Source organism: Megalobrama amblycephala, linkage group LG1 (assembly GCF_018812025.1).
Source record: "Megalobrama amblycephala isolate DHTTF-2021 linkage group LG1, ASM1881202v1, whole genome shotgun sequence".
Taxonomy (NCBI): Eukaryota; Metazoa; Chordata; class Actinopteri; order Cypriniformes; family Xenocyprididae; genus Megalobrama; species Megalobrama amblycephala.
In genome coordinates, this window is record NC_063044.1 from 74,749,242 (window position 1) to 74,767,740 (window position 18,499).

Below are 18,499 nucleotides of genomic sequence, written 5' to 3' on the forward strand. Positions count from 1 at the left end.
ATAAAAAGTCAGAATTCTGAGATATAAAGTCGCAATTGCGTGATAAAAAGTCAGAATTCTGAGATATAAAGTCGCAATTGCGAGATAAAAAGTCAGAATTCTGAGATATAAAGTCGCAATTGCGTGATAAAAAGTCAGAATTCTGAGATATAAAGTCGCAATTGCGTGATAAAAAGTCAGAATTCTGAGATATAAAGTCGCAATTGCGTGATAAAAAGTCAGAATTCTGAGATATAAAGTCGCAATTGCGTGATAAAAAGTCAGAATTCTGAGATATAAAGTCGCAATTGCGTGATAAAAAGTCAGAATTCTGAGATATAAAGTCGCAATTGCGTGATAAAAAGTCAGAATTCTGAGATATAAAGTCGCAATTGCGTGATAAAAAGTCAGAATTCTGAGATATAAAGTCGCAATTGCGAGATAAAAAGTCAGAATTCTGAGATATAAAGTCGCAATTGCGTGATAAAAAGTCAGAATTCTGAGATATAAAGTCGCAATTGCGAGATAAAAAGTCAGAATTCTGAGATATAAAGTCGCAATTGCGTGATAAAAAGTCAGAATTCTGAGATATAAAGTCGCAATTGCGTGATAAAAAGTCAGAATTCTGAGATATAAAGTCGCAATTGCGTGATAAAAAGTCAGAATTCTGAGATATAAAGTCGCAATTGCGTGATAAAAAGTCAGAATTCTGAGATATAAAGTCGCAATTGCGTGATAAAAAGTCAGAATTCTGAGATATAAAGTCGCAATTGCGTGATAAAAAGTCAGAATTCTGAGATATAAAGTCGCAATTACGTGATAAAAAGTCAGAATTCTGAGATATAAAGTCGCAATTGCGAGTTATAAAGTCAGAATTCTGAGATATAAAGTCGCAATTGCGTGATAAAAAGTCAGAATTCTGAGATATAAAGTCGCAATTGCGAGATAAAAAGTCAGAATTCTGAGATATAAAGTCGCAATTGCGAGTTATAAAGTCAGAATTCTGAGATATAAAGTCGCAATTGCGAGATAAAAAGTCAGAATTCTGAGATATAAAGTCGCAATTGCGAGATAAAAAGTCAGAATTCTGAGATATAAAGTCGCAATTGTGTGATAAAAAGTCAGAATTCTGAGATATAAAGTCGCAATTGCGAGATAAAAAGTCAGAATTCTGAGATATAAAGTCGCAATTGCGAGATAAAAAGTCAGAATTCTGAGATATAAAGTCGCAATTGTGAGATAAAAAGTCAGAATTCTGAGATATAAAGTCGCAATTGCGTGATAAAAAGTCAGAATTCTGAGATATAAAGTCGCAATTGTGAGATAAAAAGTCAGAATTCTGAGATATAAAGTCGCAATTGCGTGATATAAAGTCAGAATTCTGAGATATAAAGTCGCAATTGCGAGTTATAAAGTCAGAATTCTGAGATATAAAGTCGCAATTGCGAGATAAAAAGTCAGAATTCTGAGATATAAAGTCGCAATTGCGTGATAAAAAGTCAGAATTCTGAGATATAAAGTCGCAATTGCGTGATAAAAAGTCAGAATTCTGAGATATAAAGTCGCAATTGCGTGATAAAAAGTCAGAATTCTGAGATATAAAGTCGCAATTGCGTGATAAAAAGTCAGAATTCTGAGATATAAAGTCGCAATTGCGTGATAAAAAGTCAGAATTCTGAGATATAAAGTCGCAATTGCGTGATAAAAAGTCAGAATTCTGAGATATAAAGTCGCAATTACGTGATAAAAAGTCAGAATTCTGAGATATAAAGTCGCAATTGCGAGATAAAAAGTCAGAATTCTGAGATATAAAGTCGCAATTGCGTGATAAAAAGTCAGAATTCTGAGATATAAAGTCGCAATTGCGAGATAAAAAGTCAGAATTCTGAGATATAAAGTCGCAATTGCGTGATAAAAAGTCAGAATTCTGAGATATAAAGTCGCAATTGCGTGATAAAAAGTCAGAATTCTGAGATATAAAGTCGCAATTGCGTGATAAAAAGTCAGAATTCTGAGATATAAAGTCGCAATTGCGTGATAAAAAGTCAGAATTCTGAGATATAAAGTCGCAATTACGTGATAAAAAGTCAGAATTCTGAGATATAAAGTCGCAATTGCGAGTTATAAAGTCAGAATTCTGAGATATAAAGTCGCAATTGCGTGATAAAAAGTCAGAATTCTGAGATATAAAGTCGCAATTGCGAGATAAAAAGTCAGAATTCTGAGATATAAAGTCGCAATTGCGAGTTATAAAGTCAGAATTCTGAGATATAAAGTCGCAATTGCGAGATAAAAAGTCAGAATTCTGAGATATAAAGTCGCAATTGCGAGATAAAAAGTCAGAATTCTGAGATATAAAGTCGCAATTGTGAGATAAAAAGTCAGAATTCTGAGATATAAAGTCGCAATTGCGAGATAAAAAGTCAGAATTCTGAGATATAAAGTCGCAATTGCGAGATAAAAAGTCAGAATTCTGAGATATAAAGTCGCAATTGTGTGATAAAAAGTCAGAATTCTGAGATATAAAGTCGCAATTGCGAGATAAAAAGTCAGAATTCTGAGATATAAAGTCGCAATTGCGAGATAAAAAAAGTCAGAATTCTGAGATATAAAGTCGCAATTGTGAGATAAAAAGTCAGAATTCTGAGATATAAAGTCGCAATTGCGTGATAAAAAGTCAGAATTCTGAGATATAAAGTCGCAATTGTGAGATAAAAAGTCAGAATTCTTAGATATAAAGTCGTAATTGTGAGATAAAAAGTCAGAATTCTGAGATATAAAGTCGCAATTGCGTGTTAAAAAGTCAGAATTCTGAGATATAAAGTCGCAATTGTGAGATAAAAAGTCAGAATTCTTAGATATAAAGTCGTAATTGTGAGATAAAAAGTCAGAATTCTGAGATATAAAGTCGCAATTGCGTGATAAAAAGTCAGAATTCTGAGATATAAAGTCGCAATTGCGAGTTAAAAAGTCAGAATTCTGAGATATAAAGTCGCAATTCATCTTTTTTTTTTTTTTTTTTTTTTAGTGGCAGAAACGGACTTCCATAGATAAGGAATCGTTTTAGACTAATATTATTAATTTGTTTTCTATCCCTTTGAATAGAAATAAATGCATTTATTTATCTAAATAATTTGTGTAACTTGTGTATTGACAGAATATTTCATTTACATGTAAGTTTGTGAAATGTGAATCACTAATAGCCTATTTGATGGTGGAAAAAGATATATATTTTAATATGATTAATGTTAAATCATATACATGATGAGATGTGTTAACTTACCTGCATTTTTACATATTTTTGTATTTTCTTCATTATTTATAATTATTTATTATTAATTTAGTAAAGTTTTATTTAACAGGCGGTGATTTCAATAAATATTAGTAGTAGCAAGTAGGCTATTGCTTTGAAAATAACAAAATCAAGTCCATCACTTGGAGAAAATGCATTCCTCCCTTCACTCTAAAGAAAAATGGTTTTAAACGGTACCAAATTATGGTTCTTCAGCTTGTATAGCAGAACCTGTTTTGGTGCTAAATAGATCCAAGGATAGATCCATAAAGAAATAAACTTCTAATTTTTCATCCTTTGAACATGCCATAAAGGACCCTGGTGTTGTAAATAATGTGTTTAATAATAGTTTATTTTCAGTACGATATTATTATCTTTAAATTATAAAACTGTAGTTTGATGGTTGAGCTCTTAATGAGGTGGCTATGACGATTACAGCTTTGAAAAACAAAAAAGCAGGAATAAAGAAATGCATATAAAGGGGTTATTCATGAGGGCGATGCGGTTCTAAATAGAACTGTTACTATAATCATATTTTTGAGGGACATAGAAAAGTCTTCCATAAGTCTACTTTTAATTTTTATTTTCCAGAGAAGAAAGAAAAAGAAATACGTGTTTGGGACAACATACACATCTCTATCCCTTTAACCCTCTGGTACTGTTCAGTTCAACAGTTGAGTTTGTGGCAGAACCATTTACGGTCCTTGTATTATTTTATTAACCACTACATAGCTATTTTAGTTATGAAAAAAATATTATATAAACGTTAAGCCAAAACGAATTAATTTAAAGCTAAACTGAAACAGAAACCTGCGTTATAACTACCTCTCTAATTTGGCACAAATCCAAATGTCGATTTGGAGCCTAAACTATATTTATTATTTAAACACTTTTACACACATAACCTTTTATATGTTTGGTTGAATGTATGTTATTTTGACAATTAACAACTGCGATGTCAAGTTACTAAAACTGATATGTTTTGTGTCCGCGTGATGAGGCGCCGACGCGTTCACTTGAATTTTCTTATAAAAGCGGAAACAACTTAAAATAATCAGACATTTATGGTCAAATATATGTAACACCATTCGAATCTGTGAAGGGTTAAATATGCCTATTAGTTTCGTACACTCACAATAAAAACAAAACTTTGCTTGGAAAAATAGCCTAAACAAAGAATTTCCTGCCGTCTCGGTTTCAAATGAATCGAAACTCATATAGTCTAGTCTATTGTCGCATTTTTCCCCTTTCATTTTGTTAATAGGCTAAGTTATGCGCATAGACATAGGCTATTTATTCCTTTTATATAATTCAATCCTTTTTATTCGTTCACAGAAGCGCTGCAGATGCGTGATTATAATGAATCCTCATGTTCTGATGTTTATTTTGAGATTTGTTCATGCAGGCTAAAACTAAACTCCTGGGATTTTTTTAATGATTCACATACACTTATCAATTCTAATTTCATTTAATTAATTTAATTTTGTCGGTTAATGAAAAGATGATCGCGTCAGTTGAAAGTCAGGGGAAAACCCCCAGAAATGATACTGACAAGGCAACAATAATTTTCGTTCAGTTTAAGTTTTTCAACTAATATTTATATTTTCTTATATTTCAGGTTTATTTCGATTAGAATAAACGTTTTAATAGTTTTTGTTATTAATTAACTATAATAAACGCTCGGCTGGTGTAAACATTGCATTGACTAAAGTGGCCGCGTATCAGCTCCGGCAGCCGTAACGCGCCGCACACACGCGCAGTGTAAACAAGGCTTTATAGCTATAGCAGCGGGTTTGATAAGGGTAGACCATTTGGACTACAGTGAGGCTGATATTAAGGAGGTTTTCAACATCTGCCCCGATCAGCCTCTCAGCCTGTGGGAGATGGAGAAGTTGGGAATATTGGTTTCTGGGAGTTCGTGTACCACGTCTTTGATTGTGGGGAGCCTGAACCCCCACCTCAAGCAGACTCTAGTGCATTTGAACCCATAGTGTACTACAAGTGGTAGCTAAATATGAGACTGTCCTCCAAAAAAATGACCCTATAGGTCATTTTTCAAGCACCGGCCTGTATTTACGTTTTGAAGTCATGCACCCTCTGGTGGGCGTAAACATATTGACAGTTTCGTGTTACGTCTGTCATCATGAAATGACGTATGACCAGTGTTGGGGAAAGTTTCTTTTAAAAGTAATGCATTACAATATTGCATTACTCCCTATAAAAGTAACTAATTGCATTACTCAGTTACTTTTTATGAAATGTAATGCGTTACTTTACTTTTGTGTTACTTTTTCTCACAAGTTCTAGTTCTTATTTGTAAATCTAATCTAAAGTATTTTTCGCTTATTAGTATGGTTGAATTAGGTATATTGAAGGTCAGCAGCAAAGACATTGGTTAATAACTGAGTTTAAATACATAAAGTATATTTGTGTAATTTAATATAGTTCATTATTACAGGTTTGCATTTCACTGTTTTCATTCATTTTGAGGAATACTGAATGTTTCCGTGCAAGTGAGATGAGTAAATGCATGTTCACATTTAGTCTAAATCTACAATAACCATCATGTTCACACAGGAGATCTGTCACTCAATAAATGTGAAAAAGTAACTTGCGTTACTTATTTGAAAAAGTAACTTAGATATTTTGTTGTAAATTGAAAAAGTAACTGATTACGTAACTCAAGTTACCCCCAACACTGCGTATGACTGTCATCACCAATCAAAATGCGTGTTCATTTAAATGCAGTGTACACCATTTGTTCTATTTCCATTTAGCAAAACTAATTTTTTATTAACGACTACCCCCACCCTTAGTGATTTAAAGTGCATACACACTTTATGAGCACACGTGTTCCCCGGGATCGAACCCACGATCGCATGATCACATGATCACATGATTGCATATTGTTATTGCAATGCTCTGCCAATTGAGCTACGTGAAACCCGAAAAATTACGCAGATAAAAAGGAAACAATGCATTGAAATGAAAGTGTCCTGTTGTCGATAGGGGCGCAACTATAGCAAACGCTCCTATGGGTCGTATTTCAGGGAAGTGACAAATGGTCGTATTGGTTGGAGAACATGCTGGAAAATTTGTGCACCAAAATAGAGCACTTTAAGTACACCATAGAAGTGTACTTTTTCACCTGGGAGGGTTCTGTCACTCCTGTCTAGTTTATTTCTTGGTTTTGTGACAGAGCTCTGTCCTGTCTTTGTGTGAGCGTACGGTCTCGAGTCCTCAGACTGTGTCTGAACCCTGAACATGATCATGTTTAGGAGTCAAATGTGAAAAGCTCTAGCTCCTCTAGCAGTAACTGATGGTGTGACGGTGGTTTGACTCTGGATGCTCTTGTCTCTCTGCTTCTCCTCAGTCTGAGTTTTGATCAAGTCACAGAGGAGGCAGTTTTTGCATGATGACCGCATGTTTTCTTGGTCATTACCGCATTGACTCAGTCTTTGTCCATATCTTCCCCTCAGGAGTTTCACTTCCTCTTTCAGGGGCGATGAAGGCCCATCAACCAATGCCTCTTCTTCTCTCTGCAGACATGTGTCATTCACTTGTTGCACAGTCCAATTTCTGTCCCAGAAGTCATCTGGTGTTATCTGGAAATTAAACACTCACAGATCCGCATTCATCGAATTTATCCTTGATAAATTCTGAAACCATCTCTTTCTCCAAGCTATTTTAGTAAAGAAAGAAAAGATCAGCCTTTCAGTCCGTCTGGGTTGCCTTATTTTCAGTCACATATATACAGTAATGTTTTTGTCACTCGTTATATTGATCCTTACTCTCTCAAACCTTTTGGCATTAAATCAGTGAGTGTTTTTGCTCTTCGAAACACATCTGGCTGTTATATTATTCAAACTATTTCTTATATGATTGAAACATTTGATAAATGACTGATAAAACATTCCATCACTGACAGCATTTCTGAGTCTAAGAACATCTGATCTGAACACAGTTTATAGGATATTCTCTTGCTCACGAGATCATTACTGTTAGTTTCAAACCCAGAGTCTGTATGAAGTTGTACAGGGACGTTTTCATTTATTTCAGACTTTCTCACAATATTAAGATGGCTGATATCCATCCTACACTTCTGTAACTAAAATAGTGAATTATTTATATCAGTTCTGGTGATTTCATAGCAGTGATCTCACTGTTGAGGTTTGGAAACATGTTACTCAGAACTCAGTTACTGTCAGTGATCATCTCTGACCCAGTTTAGACTGATGATGGTGTGAATTCTCAATCATTCTGATGTCACTTCCTCTTCTTTCTTTCAACTCTATCTTTCAGTGAACAAGTCTGAACCAATAACTGTGCTCTTGTGACCCGACTGTGAGAGAAGATGAAGTGTGTAAAATCATTAATAGTTTAGGTCGTACCTATCAGACCGTCGCAATTGTGTTTATATAAACGGGGAAAAATCTAAGATCACGATAGTAAACTATGGAGTGCCTCAAGGATCGGTGTTAGGCCCTCTGCTATTTTCAATATACATGCTGCCACTCGGCAATATTATAAGAAAACATGAATGCTGATGACAGTTATATATTTCATCACGACCAGATGAAATCTCTAAATTATCCAGTCTGACAGAGTGTGTTAAAGAAGTAAAACATTGGATGACTAGTAATTTTCTTCTATTAAATTCAGATAAGACTGAAGTATTACTTATTGGGCACAGAATCTCTCAGACTACAATCTCATTTAGAAGGATGTACTGTTACACCGATCTTCTATCGCCCTACAATCCTTCACGCTCTTTAAGATCACAAAACTCTGGGCTTCTGGTTGTACCTAGGATAGTTAAGTCCACTAAAGGAGGGAGAGCATTTTCACATTTGGCTCCGAAACTCTGGAATAGCCTTCCTGATAATGTTAGGAGCTCAGACTCGCTCACCCAGTTTAAATCTAGATTAAAGACGCATCTCTTTAGCCAAGCGTTCACATAATGCATCTCATATCAGATCAATTGCATATGACTATCTTTGCTTAAAGTTATGAACAGCAGCTACGCTAACTATTCTCCATTTGCTTTTCTGTTTTGCCTCGGGACACCCGTCCATCAGCTTCAGTTTGGATCCAGCCTCTTAAGAAGACCTCAGATGACCAACTCCTATGAAGAGACGGCGCCAACTCCTGTGAGGACTTCAGAAGACGCAATCATCTGGATCAACATGCACATTCCCAAATTTCTATATATCCTAATTATTGTTAATATGTAATTCATTTTTCAGGAGCTCATTGCTTCAGTTAAACTGCTAACAGTGATTGTAAATTAATTGCCTAAATTATTATATTATTTGCTAACTGTATTCTTTAAATTGTAATGTTGACATGCATTCTCTGTAAAGCTGCTTTGAAATGATATGTATCGTGAAAAGCGCTATACAAATAAATGTGAATTGAATTGGTTTATTAAAGTGGATTTCTGAACTAACCAGAATAAAGTTCTGACATAAAAACATATTTGTGAATGTCTTTTATTAGCAAATCTCATTTTATGTATTTGTGAATTATTTTTTGTGAAACTCCTAACATATATTTGTGGATCTCATTCTATAATTTGTGCATACGATTATTTTTTGTGAATCTTTACATTTATTTGTGGATCGTAATCTATTTATTTGTAATATTGGAACAGAAACACCCCCACTAGAAACTCTGTCACTCGAGCCGAGGACCAATGAGCGCGCGCGCTGTGAGGAAGAAACAGGCGTGTGCGTGTGAAGAAGAGCACATTTGACCGCAGACAGTGAAGACATCAGCGGCTATCCAGAGTCAATCTCGACAAACCACAGCTCTTCTCTACAGCACTAGGCAAGGCAAGTTTACTTATACAGCACATTTCATAACAATGAGCATTCAAAATGCTGATTAAAATTAAAATGCATTTTTAAAGAAAAAACTTTTGTTTATTATGTGTTGAGTCAGTTAAGACGTTGGCAGTGTTCGTTTGGGGTCATTTAACAGAATCTTTTTGCTGCAGGGAAATAAATCGGCTCGTGATGGACGGGTGCGCGCAGATGTGTAAATGTTTCCTGATCTTGTTTAACATTCTGTTCGCAGTGAGTATGTCTCAGTTTTTATTCATATTTACTTGTCTGTTGGTTAAGCACTGTGACTGTCTCCTTTGATTAAAAAAGTCTTATAAATGTGAATATGGAACTTGAGGTCTAGTTTCACTTTCAGCCAATGTGCAAGTAAAAGCCTGCAGGTGCAGATTCAACAGAATGATGATGATGATGATGATGATGATGATGATGATTCAGTGCAGTGGCGGCTGGTGCAAAAAAATTTGGGGGGGGGGCGCAAAAAAAAAAAAAAAAAAAAAAAAAATTTAGAAATGCAGGAATGAATAGGCTAATTGTTGAATAACCATTTAACAAGTGATATAATAATGTATCATTACTGCTTATCTAAAACAGGGGAAATTCAGTATTTAAAGCATGCCATAGGGCTGGGATCTAAAAAAAAAAAAAAAAAAAAAAACTGTATTTAATTAAAAAAACTGTTATTTCACATCCTGCCCAATATTGTCCTTGAAACAATGTTCATATTGAAGGCTATAAAAACAAACATGAATGTAACCTTGTACTATATGCTATATTATGTGCAAAAAAGGGGTCAAATCACATTAGACCTAGGCTATATTCTAAAATTTTTAAAGCATAAGTTAAATACACTAAACTAAAAATGAAATTAAATAACAACAAAAGAACAGACCGATTATTAGACTATTTTGATTACTCTACAACAGTCACTTTACACAGTTACTGCTATCGTACAAATACACTTAGTTGTAGGTTCGAAATTCTACATATGGCATAATTATTATGTTCGCCAAAAAAAACAAAAACAAATTTTCAACAACAAATATTTTTAACAAAATGTATTTTACTCAGATTGAACTCCGTCTGTTTGGCGCGCATGTGCGCGATGGCGCTCGTTCACGGAAGTTTGTCTTGCTGAAGGCTCGTCCACGCCTGGCTGCAAAATGGAAATATTTTCTCGACTTTCTAATATTTACAGATGGAGAATATGTCTGTGAAATGTAAGTTATGCACTGAGGAAATTATTGGATGTCACTTCAGCTTAAAAAAAATATTAACAGAGGTCTGTTCGTTTCCACCAATCGCTGCACAAGTTAAGGTTACGTATGATGACGAAAGCACGTTAGTGCGAGCCCTCCCGGAACCCATAGAGATTGCATGAATGCTTTGAATGGAAGTCTATGGGAGCAGTCGGGGCAAATCTCCGCCAGACTGAAATGCCCAAAAAGAGGCGGTGCTCCACAGAGCGTGACTCGACGCTGATTGGACTACATCCAGAGGCAGAACAAACAGCCTAGCAGTGACAGCTAGCCTAACTCTGTGGTTGAATGTGATTGAAAAAATCCGTCCCTTTCTCACTTTTGGTGGTGCGTCGCCCAATTGCCCTAATGAAGAAACCGCCCCTGATTCAGTGTTTCCAGCGGGTTTACGAGGGTTTTTTAGGGCCCAAGCCGAAGGCGAAGGCCCTGTTGTTTTCTTTAGGATAATTATTATTTTTTCGACTATTTGGGCATTTTTGGGGCCCTTAACATGCTCAAAAACTCTTGAAACTTTGCACACACATCAGAATCGTCGGCCATCAGGGCCGGGCTGAAGCTGGTACCCGGGCGTGGCAGGGGGGCTCAACAGCGCCCCCTTGAATTGTGTCTAAAAACTTGGTCCATATATCAAATAGCCTTGCATGCATTGGTATGAAACTCAGTACACGTATAGACCTCATCGGGCCGAACAACTTTCATGCTCTAAGTTCTACTCCACCCCAACAGGAAGGCACCTTTCATCTCACTGCCTATTTCACTTCTTATTTCTCATTTACTCAGTACTGGTGTTGTTCCTCTTGAATTAAAAACTGCAGCTGTCACACCTGTCTTAAAGAAACCTGGTCTGACATGGTCAATTACAGACCAATCTCGAATCTGTTTCTTTCAAAGCTGCTTGAAAAAGTTGTTGCTGCTCAATTTCAATGGTATTTGTCATCTCACAACCTCTACGAATGTTTCCAATCCGGCTTTCGCACTCACCACAGCACTGAGACAGCACTTCTCAAGGTTGTCAATGACCTCCTTATGGCCACTGACTCATTAGCATTTTAATTCTGTTAGATCTTTCCTCTGCTTTTGACACAATCTCTCATAGTATTCTCTTTTCACGAGTCTCTGCTCTTGGTATTTCTGGTACTGCTCTATCCTGGTTCATTTCTTACCTGTCTGAACGTCAGTATTACATCTCTATTCACCAAGCCAAGTCTGCCCCTGTTTCTCATGGTGTTCCCCAGGGATCTGTTCTTGGGCCTCTACTGTTCATCATCTACATGCTCCCATCAGGTAACGTTATCCGTCATCATGGCTTCAACTTCCACTGCTATGCAGACCATGTTTATACCACTAGTAAGTACAGTAAAGTGTCTTACTAGTTACCATAAATAAGTGCCTGTTATTTCCCCCAGCACTTCAAATGTTATTTTTAATGTGACGACCACAAACATTATTAGTTCATCCTTCTGAGATTGTCCCCATTGTAAAACTTAACGTTAAAAATTTAGGAAATTCAACGTTTGATAGAAAACACTTATTTAAAAATAAAAAAGACAATAATTACCACTTTAACCAGCAGGTGGCGGCAGAGTAGCATTTATTTGCGCATATATCAGCCATTTTCAATCGTTTTTCACTTCGTTTTTGATTAAATATTAAACATTATAAAATAACAAGGTTTAAAAATACATTTTGTCAAGGTGAAGTATGAAATACTCACAGAATCTCAGGAAAAACAATAACTTTTCTTGTGAATGAATGACAGAAATCAAGCGCCGCTCTCTCTTTATAATCACAGCAGCTGTCAGTCAGTGAGATCAATGATTTCAGCACACTTGTGAAAACAAACATTTTATTCAATTAATCTAACTAAAGTGCACAATAAATATTTAATTAAGCTTTTTTTCACATAAAAGTGTGAAAACTGATGGTCGAATTGAATTTTAGTCTGAATAACTAAATTAACGCTAGGCCTGACTATTTAAGTGACTATATTCTGATTATAAACTAAGTATTACACTACTGATGCTCAACACACCAGCACATGACTCTCACCGGAAGTTTTCCAGCTGGCTTACGTTATTACAGAAGTTCTAAAGAACGCTCCGTGCATATAGTCCATTTATGGCGAGAAAAGGGAAACAGGAAATGTGTTATAAATTTACCATACATTGATTGGTTTTTATGAAACTTCAGCTGTGTGTTTGTTATAGGATGTTGATCACATGGATGTGGCTAATGTGAGTCAAAGTTATAGCGCCACCAACTGGAAGTGTGTTACTTTCAAAATGCTTTTAGATCACCGTCTTTTTTTTTACCCGATTTGCTTCAAACTTCATCAGTGTAATGTCAATACACAGCAGATGTAGACCTGTGAAAAGAATTGTGATATCTCAAACACTTGTTGCCAAACTTTAATATTCGTTTTGGATACTTTTGAGATGCTTAGCATGCTTGAAATTTAATGAAACTTGATACAAACGTCAGAGATGTCAACCAGTAGACATGAGCAAAACCATAGAAACAGGCGGGGAGGAGGGCCTCTATAGCGCCATATTTTGACAAAAGTGGAGGGGGGTTAGTTTAACCTAGAGTCACCAAACTCGGTACACATATTGTTCTCATTAAGCCGGACAACTTTCTAATTTACAGTCATTAGCTCCGACCAACTGGAAGTCAGATATTTTGGTTTGAATATGGATTTTTTTCACACACACACACACACACACACACACACAAATCATCGCTGCTTTATTTTACAACTATTCACTCTCTATATACTGTATTCTGTCTATCTATCTATGCATATAATGTATGTATTTACTTACCAAGATCAGTCTTGTACAGCCAGGGGGAGTATTTCTACTCTGACAGCCAAGCTGGGACAAAACTAGGGGTGCAGCGATTCAGATTACTCGTGGCTCTGTTTTTATCACAGTGCTATGTTCAGGGAAAATAGGACAACTGTCAAATAAAAATAAAGAAAATAAGAACAATAAGAAAGATTAATTATTATTAATTAAGATACAAAAGCAATTCAGTCAAGAGCAGTGAGTGATTTCCTTGTCTTTTGTTGTTTGGTTAACATTAAAAACACATTCAGACAGCAAGAATATTAGACTGCTGTCACTTTAAGACATCATGCATGAATACACTACACTGATACATGCGTTCTTTCTCGAGTGTTTAAAGGGTCATGAAACCCCAAAACACTTTTTTTGAGATGTAAACAGATATGTATAGGCTGCACATCATTGAAAACACTAAAGGTCCTCATTAATGTTATTCATAAGTGAAAAATAGTTATTTTTGCATTTTTCAGAGTGATTTCTGTCTTTTGAAAAGCTGAGTCGGAGCAACGTCACAAAATCTGACGTCATCGTGTACTTTCGGCCCAAGTATGTATGGACATGGTCGAACATGCTGACGTAGACCGTTTGTCGACATATATTCATGACATAAAGCTCATTTAATCCAATCACTGCGCTGTAGTATGCATAAGATTATAATTGCGGTATTATGCATGAGGAAGTGTCACTTCTCTCGCCTCGGTCTGTTGTCATTCAGAGACATATCGTTGGTGCTCGTTTCCTCAGTGCTGCAACACAATGTGTTTTCCTGCGACGCGACCAGAGCAGAGGTTTGTGTGCATGTGGATTGTTTTGCTGTAATCTACCAGCACAAATGGAAAATATGTTCGCGTGAGATCGCATTACAGCGGAGAATTCAAATGTCACAAAAGTGCGGCTCATTCTCCTCTGCTGCTCTAGCTGCGTTCAAACACGCGAGCCGTAGGCTGTTTCCCTCAGCACAGCAGCACATGAATGTTGTTTGTATTTTGCTCGCGATGCGGTCAGAACTGGAGTTTGAATACGAACACATGAAAAATACGTGTTTCAGCGCGGAGCTCCGCGATGAGTTTAATAACACTAACCACGTGGCACATAGTTCATACAGAATAAAGTATCCGTGTTTAAAGTTTTTATTTCACACATTCTCCTGCACCAAACATTAACCAGCACGGTGTAGTTATGCACATATTTCATCAAGTCTTCTTCAAATGAATTATATGTGCAAACTGGACACTGATACAGTGGTGTAGCCTATCTGAACGCGACAACACGATTATTTTATAGACAAAAGACTGATTTTGAGACTGCAGTGCTCGTAAACGTAATCAAAGTAGCCTATTATTAGCCCTATTAAATATTCTTTCACATTTCTCCCTTCTGCTTGGGAGTTTGTCATTTTCTCCGTGCTCATATATTAATATTCATTATTCTGTATAATGAGTGTGTTGTATGTCTGTGCTTCATTGGTTGTTCTCTCCCCTCTTCCCCCCCTCTACACTCCCACTTTTCCAGAGCTTTACACGCCCATTTTAAAAGAGTTTTTTGAGCTTTGAGGTGTGAACGACCAGGGTAAAACAGGGGGGTTTCATGACCGTTTAAGTTCACTTAAGACATAACCTACTATCTTTGTAGATAGTAGGTTATGTCTTAATAGACATAACCTTAATAGTTAATGTCTTAATAGTTGCATAGAACGTGTTCTTGTCAAGTGTATTTTTGGGAAATATGGAATTGCGGGTAGCGTTTGTAACCTCGCACGTAGAGAGCGATCTTAAGAGCTAAGATACATCGTTATTGGGAAACCCGGCCACCATTTTTTGAGCTTCGAAGCTTCGGTAGTAATCAACACCGAATATTCACAGCTTCGGAGGGAGGGGGCTGAAGATATTCTTCTCTCTAATAAAGTCAGTGTAACAAGTAGAAATACGGTGTGGCCCCTTTAAGAGCTGCGCGCACCCGTTTGAACTGTCGTTCTGCATTGTATACGACTCGAGCACCACATGCATGTGGGTTGTTTCTGTTTTTCTGTTGTCATTTAAAGTTATTTTCTTTATTAAGTAATGCTGTGGAGGGCATAACCTTTGCAATATGGACAGACAACAGAACGGACAAAACACAGGTCTGTTAAGAGCAATACTTTTAATAAGGTACCCTAACATTTTTCTGACAAACAAATCACTCCCAATTCAGAAATTAGCAGCACAGTAATGACTGACACAGTAACAGGTAGGCTATTTAAATAAAAGAAGAAAGTAAAATAAATGAATGAACTGTAATGAATAAAGAATACGCCATCCCAGTAAAATCTCACTTTTGAGTTTTAACAAGCTCGTATATTTCGCAGTAGATTAATTTAGATTGATGATAATAACAGGTTAAAAGGCTAATAAATTTGTTTCTATTATTCTATTTTCCACAATGTCAAAGCAACACAGCTTAACCCAAAAATAAGCTCATGCATGTGCTTCTGTTCATACAGGCTTGTGCAGTTGTGCTCTAGATCAGCGGTTTTCAAACCTGTCCTGGAGGCACTCCAGCCCTACACATTTTGACCGCATTTACACTGTAGGTCTTCATGCACAATTCCGATTTTTTTGACAACTCCCTTACATCATCTTTAAAAGTGACCCATTTCCGATATTTACACTTACACTATACACTGACGAAACAGACCAAGACGTTCTGACCTGGAAAAGGACATAAAACGGCGCGATATGCAATGGATGCAGTTGAAATGTGCAGGGCTGAGGTGCCTCCAGGACAGGTTTGAAAACCACTGCTCTAGACAGAGAATACTCCAGAATACCAAAATTGACAATCGAATACCAAACCACAGAACAAATATTCGTGCTCAAACGTAAAAATTGTCAAGGTTCAAATGAGTTTACGTGTGCTGTTCAGGTCGCACCTGCTGGTGATGGCAGCGTTAACACCTGCTCACATAGAGCATATGGAACTTGCTTGTGTGTAATGGATTAATAATAATATAGATATATAATTATTTAAATCATATAATATATATAAATCATATAATAATTATATAAATCATTACAGTTTTTCTCAGTCGCTTTGGTGCATTTCTCACATCACTCTTTACATTTGCACAACAGTTAGTTCAACCTCCACAACATTTAGTCATTTGTGCACATCATAGTAGCAGTTTCTCATTCCTTCGAACAAATTGCAAATGCTTTTGGACATGCATCAATTGCTTTCATACAACTCTCTGCTGTTTTATAACATTATCATTTGCTTATGTCATGTCAGTCAAAATTAACTATACTTGTGAATGCTGAATAGTCATTCCATATAAAACTAATAGTCCTCATTTCATTGCTTGAGTCATTACATACAAAAATGTTGAACTAGTTGTCAAAATCTGTCAAGCAAATTTTACACATTTTTTTAAAATCTTTTTTTCCTGAAAATGTCTCCTAAATTGAACAATTTCTCTCAAGTGAATCTCAACTTTCACTGATGATAAGGGGTGTGTGAAGCATTAGTTGCAACCAATGATAAGCCACTTCTCTACAATCACTGTCAGAGCTGAATCCCATAAACCCCCACTTTACAAGCATATACGAACCAAGCAGGACATAGTGTGTACCATTTCTACAATACTGTGGCACAGAAATGGAAGGTCAGCCTCGTGGAAGAGGGGTAAGGGTGCGGGGAAGAAGGGGAAGGGGACAAAACAGGGGAAGAGGAAGAAGAGGCCAATAGGCAGATCCCTGATGAAATCAGGGCTACAATTGTGGATCATGTTGTCAGTCACGGCCTCACAATGGCTGAGGCTGGTCGAAGGGTGCAGCCAAATGTTGGGAGAACCACTGTAAATTCAATTATTCAAACATTTCGTCGGGAGAACAGGTGTGTATAAATGGACAGTAATTCAGCACTAAACAATCTGCACTGCACTACTGTCATCGTGTCATACATGAAGCTTGCAGTGGGACAAGAACTTGTCACTGTACATTTTACAATTAGACGTACAGCTTTACTGCATCACACATTTAGTGTATTGTAGTGTACAGTAGTGTTACAGTAAAGATTTGCCATATGTACTGCAATATTGTTTACAGTTGTGCACAGCTCTACCCAAAGGGAGTTTATGTTTGTTGCAAATAAGGGTGTATTTTTTCTTTTGCACAATACTGCGAACAAATTAGAATTGCAAAGAGCATATGCAGTAAAAATGTGAAACATACATATTCAGTGTCTTGTACTCAGTTACCTCACTAAATACAGTAATATGTAACTTTACTGTATTTTTCAAATGGCTGTGCAAATAGTATATTGTCTTGAGCATTTTCAGGTAGTGTCACCAAGATCTGACTTTTTTACATTGGAAAACATTGACAGAGTAAACTGTCATAATGAAAACATGACAAAGCCATTTGACTATCTTGTTCATAAACAATGGTGTCAGGACTTTTCATCTTGATGACACTGACACTTTCATTGACACGAATACTTGCTTTTGAGGAATGACCTATCCATTTTGAGCAAGTGACACGCTTTTGCAGGTTATCAACTAGGTTTTGCAGTTTGTACTAATTGTTTTGAGAACTGCATTAACTGTTGTGCAAATGTAAACAGTGATGTGAGAAATGCACCAAAGCGACTGAGAAAAACTGTAAATATGTGTTTTTACTATATAGTGACCTTTTTGGAGGAAGAGAAACTGGGGGAGTGACTTTATTGCATTGGATGTCTCAGTATCACTTTGCTCACATCTGATTGATCCAATTTCAGTTTGAGATCTCTAATCCTGAACATAACCTGCCCCGGAGCAGGTTAGCCGTGGATTGTAAGTTACTATAGTGATGAACACCACTAAAAGCCAAGTTACTTTCATGGTACCTGAAAATCAGGATTGGCATAAACTAATCTGAAACTTACCTGGCTAGCCATCTAATCGAGCTTCATATGAACTTCATTTGTTCTATAGGAACAGTGATGCAGTGATGATGATTGTGATGCAGTGATGATGATTGTGATGCTGTGATGATGATTGTGATTCAGTGATGATGATGATTGTGATCCGGTGATGATGATGACTGTAATGCAGTGATGATGATTGTGATCCAGTGATGATGATTGTGATCCGGTGATGATGATTGCGATGCAGTGATGATGACTGTAATGCAGTGATGATGATTGTGATGCGGTGATGATGATGACTGTAATGCAGTGATGATGATTGTGATCCGGTGATGATGATTGTGATGCAGTGATGATGACTGTAATGCAGTGATGATGATTGTGATGCAGTGATGA

At 36.5% G+C, this 18,499-nt stretch overlaps 3 protein-coding genes across 6 annotated transcripts in view; 2 read left to right on the forward strand and 1 right to left on the reverse strand.

Annotated features, from left to right (window-relative positions):
• The window catches only part of LOC125247003, a 537,225-nt gene that overhangs the window by 292,906 nt on the left and 225,820 nt on the right, over positions 1-18,499 (reverse strand). The window lies entirely within an intron of this gene.
• LOC125247564 (CXADR-like membrane protein) overlaps positions 1-18,499 on the forward strand; it is an 824,350-nt gene that overhangs the window by 176,029 nt on the left and 629,822 nt on the right. The gene's annotated exons all lie outside the window — the stretch shown is intronic.
• Positions 9,023-18,499, forward strand: part of LOC125247929 (CD9 antigen-like) — a 14,718-nt gene continuing 5,241 nt past the window's right edge. Inside the window, exons 1-2 of one of the 2 annotated variants that reach the window (XM_048159482.1) lie at positions 9,023-9,100; positions 9,270-9,348. In XM_048159482.1, the coding sequence (XP_048015439.1) occupies positions 9,289-9,348 (60 nt within the window). In that variant the 5' untranslated portion in view covers positions 9,023-9,100; positions 9,270-9,288. Of the gene's footprint in view, positions 9,106-9,269; positions 9,349-18,499 lie in introns of both variants that reach the window. The other variant, XM_048159488.1, reaches the window with a different exon arrangement.